The 17,561-nt window shown below is 36.5% G+C and overlaps 1 protein-coding gene across 6 annotated transcripts in view; it reads right to left on the bottom strand.

Moving 5' to 3' along the window:
* LOC134842650 (multiple epidermal growth factor-like domains protein 8) overlaps positions 1-12,668 on the bottom strand; it is a 29,020-nt gene extending 16,352 nt beyond the window's left edge. Inside the window, exons 1-12 of one of the 6 annotated variants that reach the window (XM_063859090.1) lie at positions 12,283-12,668; positions 11,978-12,220; positions 11,474-11,906; positions 11,305-11,400; positions 10,466-10,661; positions 9,712-9,863; positions 7,414-7,548; positions 6,571-6,621; positions 5,217-5,276; positions 3,489-3,616; positions 2,377-2,445; positions 861-1,028 (exon numbers count right to left, since the gene is read on the bottom strand). In XM_063859090.1, the coding sequence (XP_063715160.1) occupies positions 861-1,028; positions 2,377-2,445; positions 3,489-3,616; positions 5,217-5,276; positions 6,571-6,621; positions 7,414-7,548; positions 9,712-9,863; positions 10,466-10,661; positions 11,305-11,400; positions 11,474-11,906; positions 11,978-12,220; positions 12,283-12,639 (2,088 nt within the window). In that variant the 5' untranslated portion in view covers positions 12,640-12,668. Of the gene's footprint in view, positions 1-860; positions 1,029-2,376; positions 2,446-3,488; positions 3,617-5,216; positions 5,277-6,570; positions 6,622-7,114; positions 7,190-7,413; positions 7,549-9,711; positions 9,864-10,465; positions 10,662-11,304; positions 11,401-11,473; positions 11,907-11,977; positions 12,221-12,282 lie in introns of all 6 variants that reach the window. The other 5 variants (XM_063859091.1, XM_063859094.1, XM_063859093.1 and 2 more) reach the window with 5 other exon arrangements.
* Positions 12,669-17,561: the final 4,893 nt, after the last annotated feature.

The following is a 17,561-nucleotide window of genomic DNA, read 5'->3' as shown; positions in this document are numbered from 1 at the left end:
AGAAATCGAACCAGTAAAAATCAAAAAAGGCTGGGATGAAATTTAGAACCTTTCCAGAAAAAAAAAACAACCAACAGACATTTGGAGAAGAGTCAATACTGACCTAATTTTTGGAAAATCTTAACTTATGAAAATTACGAATTTCAAAAAAAAAGTTGGCCTCAAAACTCTTTGAATTTCTAGAACAATTTATGGTTGACACTTTCTTGATAAAATAAACCCAAATTGAGAAGACTGGATCATGCGTTAATGATTTTTTATTTCGCTGAGAAATCGGAAAATCAAATTCCGTTTTCGAAACTAGAAGTCGATCACGTTTTTTGTGATCTTTACACTTTTTGCTGTTCGAGAGTGGAGTTTGCCTTCCTTTTAACAAAGGAAGTAAATGAGCTCTACTTTAAAAAACCAAAAGTACAACAGCGAAAAATCGAATTTGAATAAGACATATAAAAGAAAAAGAACTACAACCTTATATATATATATATATGACAAACAATTCGTTCTTTTACACTTAAAACCGAATACATTCTCAGCGGGAAAAAAAACAGCTAACCATTACAGATCGCGGTAGCTGCTATATGAAACATCAATTACCATAATTAAGAGATCAGTACAAAAAAGAAATCACCATCGGACTGTGAAAAGAAATCGTTTTAAAACTTACACACCGGCGGGGGGCACCACGCGACAAAATTGAAAAGTTGCGAACAGGTTAAAAAGATACAGGGTAAAAACAAGGCAAAGAAAGTGCAAAGAAAGTGCAAAGACGCTAATTGCAAATCTAAAACTTTACACAGCAATTCTTTTTTGGCAGCAACTATAACGACCTGAGCAGAACATCATTTATATGAAAAATATACCTTTGGATTTGAGTTTCTGTGTAGACAACTATCGATTCCCATTCCCTTCTTGTTTCTGCACCAAGCACACTCAGGGTGACCTAGACACTCCTGCTCGTTGTTCACTTTCGTACAGGGACTCCCACTTCCACCAGATGAGGTATCCGAGGGCACCACCAGTTCCGACACCTGCCAAAAATGGTGACTCATAATTCAGAAAGAAATTATTTCTCCGGCTCTTCTATCGTTTACCCACAAATATTTTTCATTTAACTTTTTTTCACGTTGTCTAATTGTCATGTAAAATAATTACCAAAAAACGAACAAACTTTGTTGCCTTTATAGATACAAGTTCGTAAAAAGATTGGTCAAATAATTAAAAAGATAAAATCGGGTTTTTATCTGGTGAGTGTGGGACGGTAGAAGAGCCATTTGACTAAATTAAAAACAACACTGAGCCACTTACATAGTTTAAATACCAAATGCAGCGCATGATATTAACATCACCTAGGGCAATGCAAAACTGCTTTCTCCTCTTCAAAAAATCCTCTCGATAATTTTATTAAGGTTTTTAAAAACAATTTCGTATATAACCTTCCGACGAGGGGGGGGGGAGGGAAGGGAACACCAACATGACTTGGTCATGAGCTAACAACTTGAAAAAATGCTCAATGATGTAGGCATTTATAACACTAATGAACCTGGTTAGTGATCAAAAAGGCTCATAAGAGATTTCCAAGAAAACTAATGAATTGACCAGAAATTTTGATCAGCTGCAGATAAGGGCTGGTTTTTGAAGAAACAAACATCTAAACAAGCCCCACATTTATAAATTAAGGGGTTAAAGGGTTTACTTTCACGTCTTTTCCTCAGTTATTGTGTGTTGATTGAATTGCTCAAAAATAATTCCTTTCTAAATTCCCTTGAGTTAATCAAACGCCACTTTAAAAATTACTAAAGTCGCAGCAGGAATTTTGAACTTTGATTGAGCTAAGATAAAATAAATGTCAAGTGAGACAATTTTTTTCTTTCGGTTGAAAAATTCAGTGTTAACGTCAACGGCGACCAAACAAGTCACCCTACTCGCGCACAACGAAAATTTGCATACTTTAAACTATAGCACTGATTACAACGAACGCAGAGAGAAATTGGAACTTTCCCAAAAAAAAAAAAAAAAAAAAAAAAAAAAAACATTTTTTTCTCAAACAGCTCAAATTTTACCATAATTGATTTTTTGTTCTGCAAACTCTTTTCAAGTTTATGAAATATGGAGAAGCTGATTTTTTCTGTACTCCTAGGTTATAAAAGATGTATATTGAAATCCACTGAGAGCAAATAATTTCGATTTTTTATTCAGGAAAATTCCAATTGGTATGATAACGTAACATCGATTTTACTAACAATATGAATTAACTGACTGCATTTAAGCCACTGGCATCCCATACAGTAACATTACATAACATTACGTAATATTACGACATAACAACGCGGTATACTGATTTTACTGGGTTGAGTTTACTGGTCACTTCAGACTTACCTGGTCCTCGTCACTGTTAGATCGGAAGTGGTTTCGCACGAAAACGGGTTCCACTCCCGGGTTAAACATCTGCAAGGTTGGATTAGTAAAAGATTTATTTATACAGGGTATATTCAGCGCTTAAAACATTAAAAATCCAATCAATTTCCGATTTCACTTTCACCCAAATTTGAAATTTCAATTTTGAAAACTTTTTGAAGGTAGTAATAATGCAATGAAATTTTACTGGGTGAACAATATAATTAGTCTGAGCATACTTAATCTTTCCACCTTTAATGAAAAATTGCGAACTTATCCATAAAAAGCATGCATAAGTAATATGAAAATGGAAACTTTAAAACGTGGGGTGGGGGTTGAGCTTTATGCAATAGGGCTAATTGCAATAGCCGATGTTTCAATTACTTCCTTATTTAGCTTTACATCTACTGAATAATTTTTGTCGGAAGAATTTCTTGATTGTAAGTGAGGATGAACGTATGAGAACAGTTTGAGTTATGTTTTTCATTTTTCAGTTGAATTAAAATAGACAATTTGTATTTCGAGAGTTAAGAACATGATAGAATTTTTCGACTCACGATTAATAAACATTCATTTCATCTGCTCTAGCATAAACGTAAAATGATATGATCATCTGACATGACAAGCGGTGTCTTGCAATTTAGGAGGGGTTGATCAATACACTATATATTTTATATTTTCTCAAATATTCTTCGATTTTTTTAAACATTGATCAACTTCAATTTTCATTCAAACATTTTGATTTTTCTGCGTAATTATAATTATCAAATCGCAGACATAATCAAGGAACCATTTTTTTACCTGGACGTTGCACAGAGCTTCGTTATTGTACATGATTTTGATTAAGATCGATTTGATATCGAGAAATTAGTACCAGTTATTCGAAAACGTCAACAATTCGCCATCTGACAATGTTTACTTGCTTACAAATCTTACATGCAAAGGTCATTTTGGCGCCTTATTTCCCAAAACCCCAATGATATCATTTGCATCAAACAATGATTCAAAATTTGTCTTAACATCTATAACTAAACAAATGAGTTTTGTCGTAAAGAACAGTCAAAACAAACAAAATTTGATCAAATTGAGAGTACCTTGAATGCATACATATCTCCTAAAGGAGTCCCGTCGAATCCTCCGATCACCAGAAGTACATTTTCAGTCAAATTCAACATCATGTGACCATATCGCTTGCTCGGAGGTCTCGACTGAATCGACAAATCTAAACAGACTAGCTCAATTAACCCAAATTAAACCAAATTTTTAAATTTAAATACTGAGAAGCGTGCATGTTTATTCCTCTCCATTTTCAAACAGCTCCGTTAGGTGAAGGTTATTTTTGATTCTTTCACATGAACACCCAAAAGACACACAAGACTTCTGATTATAATTAATATATGACGATAAAGCAATAGAACGATAACACACCAAACCATTGATACGTCTATCAAGCAACAACCTAAAATCCTTCCTTCTTAGACAAAAAAAAAAGATAATTTCACAAAAAAATTACTTTTCAAAAAATTGTCAAATATTTTATTTTTTTTTTCAAACTATGCGCATCGTTTCTGTTTCCAAGTGCGGAATAAACCAAAGCATGGGCTTAGTATTGCTTCCATTCTGCACCCAATTACAGCGAAAAGGTGCGCGTAGGAGTTTGGATGAATAAAAGAAAAAAGAACTAGTTGCTTGCCATTTCACTTCGCTTATTTTACCATTGCATGCATGTGTGTTTTAACAGAGAATAATATCGTGGGATGAAAACAGTTTTCATAGGTGCATTTTCTTCAGGCGCATTGGTGGTATATACTCCTTTTTTCTGTGCATGGCATTTGCAACTCAAATGCGAATTGCGTAACAAATCGCGGAAGCTTAGGTAACTCTAATCCTTTTCTCTTCTAAATAGTCCTTCTTTTTTTTAACTAACGGTCCCGTCTATACACCTATTCAATCGATGCTTTAAAACGTGGCATATTTTTGAACTCGGGACAAATTATTCATCACACGGCGCCTCATTTTCTTGAAGATTTCTCGCGTAGCTGTCACTTGACTTGTCAAATTCTTAGTCATCAATCAAATTTAATTTTCTAGCCAAATTCTGATCATTTTCTACTTATTTTTTACATTTTTTTTTCTTTGATTCAAACAAAAAAAGCTAGAAAATCTAACACTTATATATACGTATCAGCTAAGCAATCATCAGTAGCTCAATCGATCTTTAGCTTAACAAAACCTTCTGATTAACTCAGTCCATTTTTAAACATGATATTCAAACTGATATTCAGATTTGGCGTATGACGTAACATAAAACGTGACGTAACAATAGGTTCCCATCACCTTCCTTCACAATCACAAACAATGGACTCCAATATACATGATCCATCACCTTTCACGTACATGTATTAATCAAAACCAGGGGTGGCGCAATTAATCATTCAATTTTAATCAGTAAATATCTCGATTAATTTTCTCGCCATGAGGTCGACAGTTCAGAAAAGTTGGTAGTAGGGGTATTGAAGGGAAGAGTTTTTCACGTGTAAGTAAATTTTACACCACCTGTACATGTTTCTGGTAATTTTAGACCAATAAACCGAACTGCCTTGAAGCCGAAAAATATCATCATAATGGTTTGAAGATTAATTTGTCTGAATTGAGCCCCTAAATTGGCGTTTTTAAATATAACATCAATCAAAAGGTCTCCGGTTGGTACAACAAAAAATGTTTCGGCTTCAAAACAGATATGCTTGATGGTTATTGCCATTACATGTACAGAACATTACACCTTATTCGGTACAGTTTTACGATTTGCACAAGTATCTTACGGTCGTAGAGTCCCGTCAGGGCTCTCTGGTCATTCAAACTCAGAGGGGGACCCCTGTCTTCTAAATGAACATTATGATAAGCAAACGCGACAGAATTCAACAACAGTGCAATACACTAAGTCACAAAACAGTGCCAGAAAAAGAATCGATCATTCCGATGATTGAACAAACAATTCTGGAGTTGAGATAAAAAGGGTTTTGAGTTTAGAATTTAAAGTTTGAATTTAGAAGTTTTTGTAGCCAAAAGTTACTTCTTTCAACCATCAGCAAGACCGACTTTCTTGTCTCCAGAATTCCATCTCTTTACTTAATTTAAGCATTAGATTAAGGTCATAAACGGTTATAAAAAAATTGTGCGTTATTTTTAGTGACTAAGAACATATTGGCGCTTGATCTGAGACTTTTTTGTGACCAGTGTAGAAAATAAGCGAGGCCATGCAAGCTCGATGACCTGAAAAGAAAGTTGACCTTAGAAAGTCATACGGCGTAACAAAAAATACACGTCTATATTCAAGAACACGAGTGAAAGTTAGCTTTCATAATCACATTTTGAGTCTTATATCACTTATTCCGCCCATATTCCAAATATCTGTTTCATTGACAGAAGTGCGGATAAAGAAAAACACACTTTCTCTCTTTAACCGCCATTCATTGCGTTTGATTTTTATTTTAACTTGACCTAAAAAGTCTAGATTGAAAGTCAAACAAACAGGACCATGCAAATACCAAACATATCACACAGTTAAACAAAGGCCGATGAAAAACTTGCAAACTTAAACGGCTGATTTTATTCTTTCACTGAATATTTTTAACTGATTAGAATAAATTAGGAGCACATTATGGTAATGAATTGATTTTAATGCCAAAAAGGGAGCACACACAAAACATTGATAGTTTAAAGGACATTAAAAAGCGAATTCACTCATTCATATTTTCCAATGTTTCAATGTTCAAGACAAAAGATACACATCAATTTTTAATTTCTATATCTTTTCATAGATTGCAGTTACTAAAAATTTAATTTAATGACATCTGTCAGCATGATTTTTTAAAGCAATTTTACCATTAAATAGACTTTTATGTCTAACATTGAGACATTAAACAACCAATAAGAAAAAAAACGGTGAACAAACGTGATCAAAACAAGCCACGTCAAATTTTGAGCAAAAAGAACGTAAAATATTGAAGATGGATCGAATAGAATGAAGCGTTTAAAATAGGTGGGCTGTGGTAATAATCGCAATAGGTGTTGCTTTGTTATGCTTGAGAGATGATTATTTGAATGTTAACTCATAAAAGTCAATGCCATAACGTGTTGAAGGCATGAGTGCCTTTGCAATATTTTTTCACATACCAATGGGTGAAATATCCGCAAATTTCGATTTTGCGTCCTCGAAGGCATAGACTGAAAAGAATAACTTTTATGCTACTTTTATACTACCTTCAGGGGATTTGTATGCGCATCATATGCGATTCCAACATGGTACCAATTTTTTTTACCAGAGCTTCAAATTTACTTGATGACTCATGTTCAAAAGCAAAAAGAATACATGGAAACTCTTTTGATTTTGGTTTAGGTAGAGATATGTGGTTTCCTGGTAATTTACACAAAATGAATTGAAGGGAAAAGGCTTCAAATCTTCTTTAAATTGTATGCAGCAGTGCTGGAAACAATCAATGCGACACTCCAAATCAAACCAAACAATAGAAAAATGAGCTACACCCGAAAACAGTCCATCAGCACCAAGTCATAATTAAGTTCAATACTGAAGATCTCTTGAATCAAATCTGCTAATTAAGTTCAAAACAATCCTTCGAAACAAACCGATGCTATCAACACTACTCAGATTAAATTGGTTGGATGAAATAAAAACTCATCTCCAACTATTTGTACCCACTTGAATTATCTCTTATCATTTCCTCCCGCAATAAGTCTTTGATGTCCATGATCAAAAACTTGATTCGCTCATTTGCTGCAACGCAAAATTCAGTCAACATTAATTAACAATTAACTGATTCGAACATATAACCCAACTAAAAATAAAAAGAAGTACACTTCGCGAAACATTCCCGCATGTTAGAAACATCTATGCGCTGAAAAAAAAACATAAAAAAAAGTACATAAACGACAGTCAGGTCAAATTATTGCGCAACAATTATTCAATCAAAAATTACTCTGCAGTGGTATTACATGTACCTTTGTCTGAGGGCGAAAGATTAGATTTATCGGTCCACAAAACACAGTCCAAGTGTAGAAAGTAGAGTTCATTTCCATAGCACATGTCATCAGCTCCGCGGTCTCTCTTTCGTTTGTGCGAGTAGGCCGTCCCCCCTGAAACAGATATGCAGACATGTTAAGTAAATAGAAAAATAGAAGTGTTGGTCCTGCACTGAGCAGGACTGGGGGCAAAAAAGTAGAAAGCGACCACTGAACAACACCCCATTCGCAAACATTCGTCTCAAAGTTCGACTTTTATTTCTAAATATTGTCTGGTAATTGAACATATGAGACCACTTTCAAGAGGACCAGTTTCGCCCAGTATTCTAAATAAAGAAAAGTCTGCGAATTGTGTCAACTTAATGGTTGGATTCAGCTATGCTACCTGCCATTAGCATTATTAATAAACCGAGTCAAAGAGTTATTTTTATATGTTTTACACACAACCATTTTAACTACTTTCTCGGCCCAAAAACAGCGGCCCAAAAACAGCTCTGCCAACACAAGTGGAAAATGCCAAACACAGCTCCAAAAAAGACAAAAGAAAAAAGCGACAAAATGTCAGATATTTTCAAAATTTAAAAAAATGATACTGCGGTTTTCGAATCCAGGCCTTCGGAGCTACAGTAACGTTCACTCAATATATTCTTAGTAATCAGGCAATAAATTACAAGCTTTCATAAAAACTATAGCTGGATCATATACTGTACAACTAACGTATAAACTTTGCGCAAGCTTTGGTTGGAAAAAGTGAAGTGACCGTATAACCACTACCAAACCAAACAAAGAACAAATCAACCAGGGCGGATTTAGGGGGGAGGGGGCGGACTCTCCCTCCCCTCCGAGATTCGACCCCCTGCCGACCCAAAAGGTCCCCTTTTGTAATATTTTGAGATATCCACTTTTGGCTGACTGGCCTTAAAAATTTTCTAAAGGCGCCTTTGGCGCCAACATATAATAATTTTGAGGGGAAATTTTGGCTGCAGCGCAGAAAATTTTACCAAAACAGGGTCTTTTTAGTGCTTTTGGAGAGCTCGGAAATTCACTTTGGTCGACCTTAAAAAAAAGATCGAAAATTTTTTTGAAAATCCTCCCAATTCCCCCCCCCCCCCCTCGAAGAAATCCTGGATCCGCCACTGAAAGCAACTGAAAATTTAGCCCCTTGTATATCTATATCAGTCTAAAAAGCAAAAATTATCAACTTGGTTTTTCTCCTCAATTTTTGGGAAAAACTTAAGCCTGTGCGAATTTTACATAAAGGCTTGTAGGATTATTATTGTAGGAATATTCTCGAACAAAAATTCTATCCCAAAGTTACGACACAATGGCGAAGCTGAACTTCTCAAATAAGCAACAAACACAACATAGCTTTAAAATAGGCAAAAAATACTAACGAGTTTTGAGAATCATCTACCCTTTCCGGGAATCAAACCACAGACATCGTGCAACCAACTAGCTGAACGCACGACTAAGACTACTTCGATACACCTATCTTTTGAACCTGAGCGATCTTTATATGAAACCTTGTAGAAAAATTGGTAGAAAAAATCTTGAACTATTCTCGCCCTAACATTGCGACACAGAGATGAAGCTGCTTTTCAGAAACACAAGATGGAAAACACCATCCAGTTGCTTTGAAAAGATAAAACAAAGAAAGGGGCAAGAAAAACTATTAATCACACATTCGAAAAAACTTCCCTCTTTGTGAATCCAACCACAAGCATCAGGCATGCAACTAGACTGCCGTAAACAACAGAGCTACTAACATTTGAAGTGCCAAAACACTAGTTACTGAAAATCCGGAGAGCACAGGCTTTTAAACGGCCAATACTGTGTGCCCCTGGTTAAGAATTCTATTGAACTTATTAATATTTTCTGGGCTATATAATGCTGCCTCACCCTCAAGCGACAAGCACAGATCATGGTGGGCCTCAAACATCGACCTTTTGATTGAGAAACGGAGACGTAATCACTTCAGCACCGCTACAAAATGGGTAAAATCTTTTGATCTTTTTTGATCGAACACGTCGAATTAGAGAAAATTGTATCAACCTGTTTTTTTTGGAGGCGAGCTTCAATATAAATCAAAGGTCGACATAGTTAAAATTTAAAAAGTGGGGATGAAATTATGGACCTTTCCTGGAAAAAAAACAGCCAACTTACAGGCTATGTTGGAAAAGATTCAATGAACACAAGTAAACAGAAAACAATACTGACGTAACTTTTGAAAAAAAAAATGGTTCAGAACTGATATTTATTACTTGACAATCTGCTCACCAAAAATGACCATGTAGTTTCCGAGCACTGTGGCAGTGTGGTAAGCCATACTGGGGGGTCTGGCAGCCTCCGTCTGATGTCCAGTGGCCCACTCAGACAGGAAATTCTGCTCTGTGTTGAACACGAACAGATTGTTTCTCCTCTCAGATGCCCTGGAAATAAAACAAACTAAGAATATTCATTCGAAGCAGTTACTGTCACTTAGTATGCTTATTAAAAAAAACAATTAATTTATTTATTGCAAGATATTTTACCTTTAAATCAAGTGAACAAAAAGGGAGCGCGAATTTTAATTTCCATGTCGAAAAGCTCAATTTGTAAAATTAATTTCAAAAATCCAGCTTCAGTCAAAAATCCGGAGCAAAAGACGAAAAAGAGCATATTTTAAGACTTTGCTAAAAAAAATTAAATTAGTCATCAATCAATTAGAGGCACTAAAGTCCGTTTTGAAAACTTAACAAAGACCAGGCTTTCTTTGAAACAAATTCCCTCACAACCATGAGCTCTAGCATTTGGCAAATGTTTACTCTCAGCAACAAGATCACATCCTTAATTCGCCCAACTCCCTGATTGATATAAAACCAAAATGTAGTCAAAATTTTCACAGAAATTAAAAGAGTTCCGACAAATTTCAAATCATTTTGTGGCCATAACCGTAATTCACCAGCAAAAAAAATATCGCAAAACTCATGATAGATATTCACGCCCAGCAAAAAGATCACCAGTCCCGTAAATATGTTTAAAAAAAACTCACTCGACCGATATGGGTGTGAAGCCTCCAAAGATGAAGAGAGATCTGTATCTCTCCACGTATACTGTAGAGTGGCCCACCAACTGAAGTACAGATGCCTTCAGTCCATTCACTCTAACATTGAACTTCCACCTCTTGTCGTTGTCACACCAATCCAAAATGTGCACTTCGTCATTGTATGAGTAATCACTCCTGCGCCCTACAAAAGGTTGTAGGTATGTTTTGGACTCATTGAAGACTCAAAAAAAGGTTTTTTTTATTGCTCCGGCTACTATTTCAAAAACTCGTACGGTATCATAAAGAAGCTCTTTTAATCGTAGATTCGAATAACGACAGAACGCTGTGTCGCTAAAAAGTCTGAAATTTTCCGTTGTTCGAACTAAATGACATTAAACTTAAAAAGAGATTGAGCGATCAATTAAATTATACTACAAATTTGAGGAAATTTACAAATAAACCTCTCATTCTTGCAGTTTTTGACCACAATCGTTTACAAAAAAAAATAAAAGTTTATTTTCAATTTTTGAAACAAGTTTTTCCTTATGAGATTATTTACTAGCATCATTTTGGTTGTAACATGTTGTGCTACTAACACGGCGCCCAGTAATACTTATTCAATTGTGAATTCGAAAAACCTAACCCAGATGCAAAACGGAGCTTCGCGCCACTTGCGATACAACATAAAATTAGCAGTGCAAGCTGGCAGACAGAAAAAGAAAGCCACAAAGTCAAAAAATTCAAAAAACCACAACTTAACAAAAGTTTTAAATTTTGTCAGGAATCATGTTCTATGTGCGGCAAATGTGTTCAGTTAGTAAATTACGTAGTAGAGAAAAACTCACCACCGACAATGTATATCAGACATTTGCCGACCAAGTTTGCCGTATGCCACGCAACATCGGGACCCTTGTTTGGCAACATCCTCCAAATATTGTCACCTGGATAAAAATCATTGTTCCCACATCTCAAGTTCAATAAAACTTTATAAATTGCAGAATAACTTTAACTCACCTGTGTTGAAATAGAAAATTTCTTTTGAATGTTCACTCGGATTATCACCGCGACCACCTATTATGACCAAATCATGATTCCCGTTGACAGCCACAGCAGTCATTGTGTGTCCCATAGTAGGTGGAGGTTTCAACCCATTGTGAGCACCAAATTCCACAGAGCGCCACTGATTTTGAGAGAAATCATAAATGAGAAACTCATCCATGATTGAGCTCAGATTGAAGCCTCCGAAGACATATATTGCACCTTCGCTGGGATGCGCATCCGATTTGACGTAGACTGATGCTGATGACATCCGGCCAGTGAACTCCCATGGCTTGTGTGATTGGAGTCTGTACCAAATGTCTTCGCCTCCTTCTTTCAAGTTCAGGGAGCAAGTTTCTCCGATGTTTCCACTATTGCACTTGCAAAACTGTCTAGATTGGCCAAACTTCTAAACAAATTGGAGACATTCATAAAAAGAAATAAAAGTTTACAATAAAAAACTAGAAATCGGTGTCTTACATCGAAGGTTCTTGCACATTCTCCTTGTGCTTTATGCGCCCAACACTTCTCGGCGCATTGTCGAAAACTACAATCTTTGCCAACATACACAGGATATTGTTGACACTGACACTTGTAGCCTCCAGACTCCACTGGTTTACACTGCCCGTGACCAGAACAGTTGTTAGGACATTTATTAATTGAATAAGTTGCATTGAATCCCTTGAGGAAAAAGTTCACGTCCGTAAACATGTGAATGTGTAACTGAAACATAAATAATTTTAACTGCGCTCTGAAAAAATGTCTCCGAAATATCAAAAACATACTTTTCCGCTGTCCGAGGTCAGCGTGATATTTTCACGAAGGCCGCTGAGAGCACCAATTAGGCGAAAATTTCCAAGTCGGTCAACTTCCTGAACAAAAACGTTATCATAGCCACATTCTGTCTCAAGTTGAGTAACCTGCACCGACACCGAAGCACCGCGTAATGAAGTTTCATTTCTTTCTATTAGCCATTCACAATGCGCAGAATTAATTGCTTCGTCTCCATCAGTGATATTACCAGAGGCCCCCTCTTCGGAGAGAACAATCCGCACAGGGCCGTCATCTCGACAATTTTTGGATTTGACATACTGTGCGTTGACAATTAGTAGAATTAATAAATTGCATTTGGGAAATAACATTATGGACCGCCACAGACTATTTACATTTTCGTCTAAAATTGGAATAAAATTATTCATCAAATTTTGGTTGATGAATTTAAGTTAATTCACTTTAACTGAATTTAACTTTATTCATCAACTCATTATTCAGTTGAATGTAAAATTTACATTAGCTAAAAGAAAAATTCGCCTTCTCAAATAAACCCAAAATTACCTTAGTTAAATAGAAATTGAGCCCGTTACCAAATCATCGTCATATTAACTCAATCTTCGATTATTTCGCCTTAAAACCAATATCCCCTAGAATAAGAAATTCATCAATTCAATTCATTCAACAGTTTACATCAAAATATCCAGCCGAAAACTAACTTTTGACGAGTTCGATTAAGTAAACAAACAAGCTCTCTGCAAAAATATATTATGATCTTTCTGACAAAAAGGATTACAGAAAAATCATCTTTTTAAAACCTAAATTACAAAAGAGTCCCTTCAGTTTAGTTACGTTAAGTGCACAAGCTGGATAGAGCCATACCATATAAAAATGCATATACATATATCAGAAAACTGTATCATTTTATCAATGAGGTCATAAATCAGCATTAAATGCTTCGTCGTAATGTTAATTTATCTTAGCCGTCCTTCCTCTACAGTAGCGCTAATGGAGTTGTCAATCAAATGAAATTTGAGCAGCTATCTGCTCCCCCTGATACAAAGTATAGAGCTCCTCAGGAGCGCGAGGCTTATTTTAGTTCTTATACTGTTTATCGATTCTGGAGAGCTTTCTTGTCTTTTTTCACGTAGTTTTTCGGCTAATTGCTGCATCGTCCGCGTGGCTGTTGAAGCAGCGCCATCGGTCCGTCCTAAAATTAGCTGGCAGAAGCTACTCAGCTCTAAGTTTATAATTCTTAGTTGATATTTGGAGGTTCATGAGGTTGGCGAAAGCTTCTCTAACCGCGTTCATGAGGTTGGCGAAAGCTTCTGTAATTTCATTGTGTCTTTGTAACATTCACTCGGAAGTAAATATCGACGGAAAATACAGCTAAGTTCTAAAACAACTGGCTAGCGTCTAAACACAGCTCTACATGCTTTTCACCGTCTCTGCCAAAGCCAGTTCTTTTGGTGGTCTTTCTAACATCGGTTTGACAAAAACGTTACTGTTTCCGGCTTCGATTAGAACGCTCTGATTAACTGAAGTACATGCAAAAATAGTGAGCTCATGGGGGGGTCTCAGTATGCCCAGACCACGAGGTCACTCCTAAAAACAGGGCTACTACTTATTCATTATATTACGGTTGTTTTTGTTCAGTAGATAAAAATCATCATCTCCGTCGTAGATGGATCAGTCTTTTCCCTCAACTCCTAGCTTCTCATTATCTGAAAACGAATTTAAATGTTATTATTTCAATTCAAGACATCTCCGGGAAGCTGAAAATTTGTTCAAATAATATTCAAGTTCTCTCCCGAGACCCCTCCGGATTCTGAAATCCAGGGAAAATAACGTCCTTTTTTCTCTCCGGAAGGTTGGACACGTCGTCTCAACACCCTTCCCAATTCTCGGGAATTGTTTTCTAACGATTGAAACTGCGCAATCGTTACAACTCGGAACTGTCTGATCGTCGTTTTTTATTCCAATTTTGATCTGTTTCTCACAACTGTTGCTCACTGTTTTTCTCTGCTAATTCCGTTGTTCTCCTTGCGAATACTGTTGTTCTTGTGTTTCGCCGTTTCAGTTGGTCGTTACGTGTCTTTGTTTTGAAACGAAATTTTGAAAATTAAATGACACTCCAAAATAATCCTTCCGAATTCGTCAAAATGAACGATTAAGACCTCTAATTTGTTAAAATCGTCAATAATCTCGGTCAGTTGTTACAATAAAATTTCGAATTCGAACTTGCATTTTGACACATTCTGGTCGAATGTCACATACTCCCCGGACAGCCCGGTAAATGTCATCATTGAGTCTCGTAGTCTTCATCAAAATGGTACAGTGCCATCGAACAGAATTTACAAAATGCATGAAATCACCTTTATCCACGTCATTTCGACTCACTGCAAAAAACAAATGGCATCATACTACACTATTATAGCTTTCAAAAACTTCTCACTAATCTGCACTTTCGAGGGTATAATTGAAGATAAAATATTTTTTCTGACATCCATTGTCTATGTCCCGATTTAAAATTTTTTCTCCTAGATTTAAAAGGTGTTGGGTCGCAGGACGGTCCTGCCAACCACCAAACTAAAATTATGCTACAGTGCTCCTTCCCTTCGGAAATTTAGTTGTTATTGGTCCTGAATATTAAAATTAAGGAAATCAGTGGTTAGAAGGAACAATGAAATAATCTCCCTCTTCAAGAGATTACCCAAGCCTTTCATGTCACCACAAAGTGATCAGTCGTCTTAGTTGATTAAAAACAATCATGCAGGCTAGAATATTTAATATACTCTCCTTTTGAGCCTTTCTAAATGAATAGTAAGTGTCTCTAAAGCCACCTACTAAAATCACAATGCAAATTTATAAATGCAACAAATTCCCTAGTCTTCAAAATTCAACTAAATGTTTTCTCTTCAGTTTCAACTGCAAACTTAGTTGCTTAGTCTCTCATTTGAATTCTTTTCACACAAACAATTCTGAGTTTTAACATCTTTTCCCTCACTGCTTCTTCGTTTTTTTCTTTGTTCACTCTTCGTTTTCGTCGTTTAGAAGTTCTAAAACTTCTAAATTCTTCTAATTTTCTTTCTCTTTGCATCTTCTTTTTCGGCCATCTGTCAATAATCTATCTCCTCCTCCTGTGGCATTGACTCCGCACTTTCAGTTTCAGTGTCTTGTAACACGTCGGTAGCTATTCTGACGCTGTTGGAGGCAGTCCTTCAACACTTCTGCTCTTCTACTCTTTGTTTGCAACAAGGTAGAGGATCAATGTTAGTCTCTCTGTTTCGACAGAAGCTGCTGTTGTGGAGGCACAACGTCACGTTTCTCCCAAGTCATCCTTCAACATCTTTTCTTTTTCTTTTCCACTACGTTCACTCGTCCTGGAAATTCTCTTCACCGCAGTGGTCACTGCATTCCGATGAGTCACGAAAGCTCGCTTGAAAGCTCCTGCCCCGATGTCCAGCTGATACGCACTGTACACTCTGCTGTGTTTCGACATATGCTTCTTGGCATACTCTTACAACCATCCAGTCATGTTGGCTCTGAACCATGGCATCAGTCGTCTTCTGCCCCATATCTTTTTCGCTTCCATCGGAATGTTCAAGATTTTGCACGTTGTCTCAAAAAGGTCTAAATCTTTTAGACAATCCAATTCCTGCAATTGCTCTTTCGTAGGTGTTTCTTGTCAATTGTTCTCTTTTACATGAGCTTCCAGCCATTCATTGTTTTGCCATCATAACTACCACTATCACTATCGTTATGGGCTGTGATGAATCTGGTAAGCCCATGGAGAGCAGCTCTCCACAGTCACAGATCAACACCAGATTACTACGCTCGGGATACCACCATGTTTGTAACAAGCTATGGCAGGGGAACTCATCATGGGTCAACATGATGCTCCTCCAATTACGCTTTTTCCGACGCTTCCAGTAGTGGTTCCACTTCCATCATCACTCTGTGGACTTCATCATTCTCATCTACTGCTTTGTAATCTGTGACTGTTGACCCTTTCTGCTTCTGTCTTTCAAAGTCACTGAAGTTCCCACTGGCGTATCCCATGAACTTCTCTTCCAGTACCGATTCTAATTCTTCGTTGGATCTCTCTGGAGCTGCTGAAAACTTTTGCACAGTAACTCATAAGATTTTTCTGACATTCTCGCTAGTCTGACATTACGCATCTTGGCACTGGAAAGGCTTGATCCACGATCGTCCTCGTACTTTTCACATCCATTGCTACGAAATGCACGAAATGCTTTTATCGCACTGCCGTCGGTCTACGATAGGTTTTACTGTGCCGGATGTTAATTTCTTGCGAATACTGTTGTTCTCCTTGCGAATACTGTTGTTCTTGTGTTTCGCCGTTTCAGTTGGTCGTTACGTGTCTTTGTTTCGAAACGAAATTTTAAAAATTAACATGACACTCCAAAATAACCCTTCCGAATTCGTCAAAATGAACGATTAAGACCTCTATTTTGTTAAAATCGTCAATAATCTTGGTCAGATGTTACAATAAAATTTCGAATTCGAACTTGCATTTTGACACATTCTGGTCGAATGTCACATACTCCCCGGACAGCCCGGTAAATGTCATCATTGAGTCTCGTAGTCTTCATCAAAATGGTACAGTGCCATCGAACAGAATTTACAAAATGCATGAAATCACTTTCATCCACGTCATTTCGACTCACTGCAAAATACAAATGGCATCATACTACACTATTATAACTTTCAAAAACCTCTCACTAATCTGCAATTTCGAGGATATAATTGAAGATAAAATATTTTTTCTGACATCTATTGTCTATGTCCCGATTTAAAATTTTTTCTCCTAGATTTAAAAGGTGTTGGGTTGCAGGACGGTCGTGCCAACCACCAAACTAAAATTATGCTACAGTGCTCCTTCCCTTCGGAAATTTAGTTGTTATTGGTCCTGAATATTAAAATTAAGGAAATCAGTGGTTAGAAGGAACAATGAAATAATCTCCCTCTTCAAGAGATTACCCAAGCCTTTCATGTCACCACAAAGTGATCAGTCGTCTTAGTTGATTAAAAACAATCATGCAGGTTAGAATATTTAATATACTCTCCTTTTGAGCCTTTCTAAATGAATAGTAAGTGTCTCTAAACCCACCTACTACAATCACAATGCAAATTTATAAATGCAACAAATTCCTTAACCTTCAAAATTCAACTAAATGTTTTCTCTTCAGTTTCAATTGCAAACTTAGTTGCTTAGTCTCTCATTTGAGTTCTTTTCACACAAACAATTCTGAGTTTTAACATCTTTTCC

This window comes from Symsagittifera roscoffensis, chromosome 3 (genome assembly GCF_963678635.1).
Source record: "Symsagittifera roscoffensis chromosome 3, txSymRosc1.1, whole genome shotgun sequence".
Taxonomy (NCBI): domain Eukaryota; kingdom Metazoa; phylum Xenacoelomorpha; order Acoela; family Convolutidae; genus Symsagittifera; species Symsagittifera roscoffensis.
This window is presented reverse-complemented; position numbering and strand designations above follow the sequence as displayed.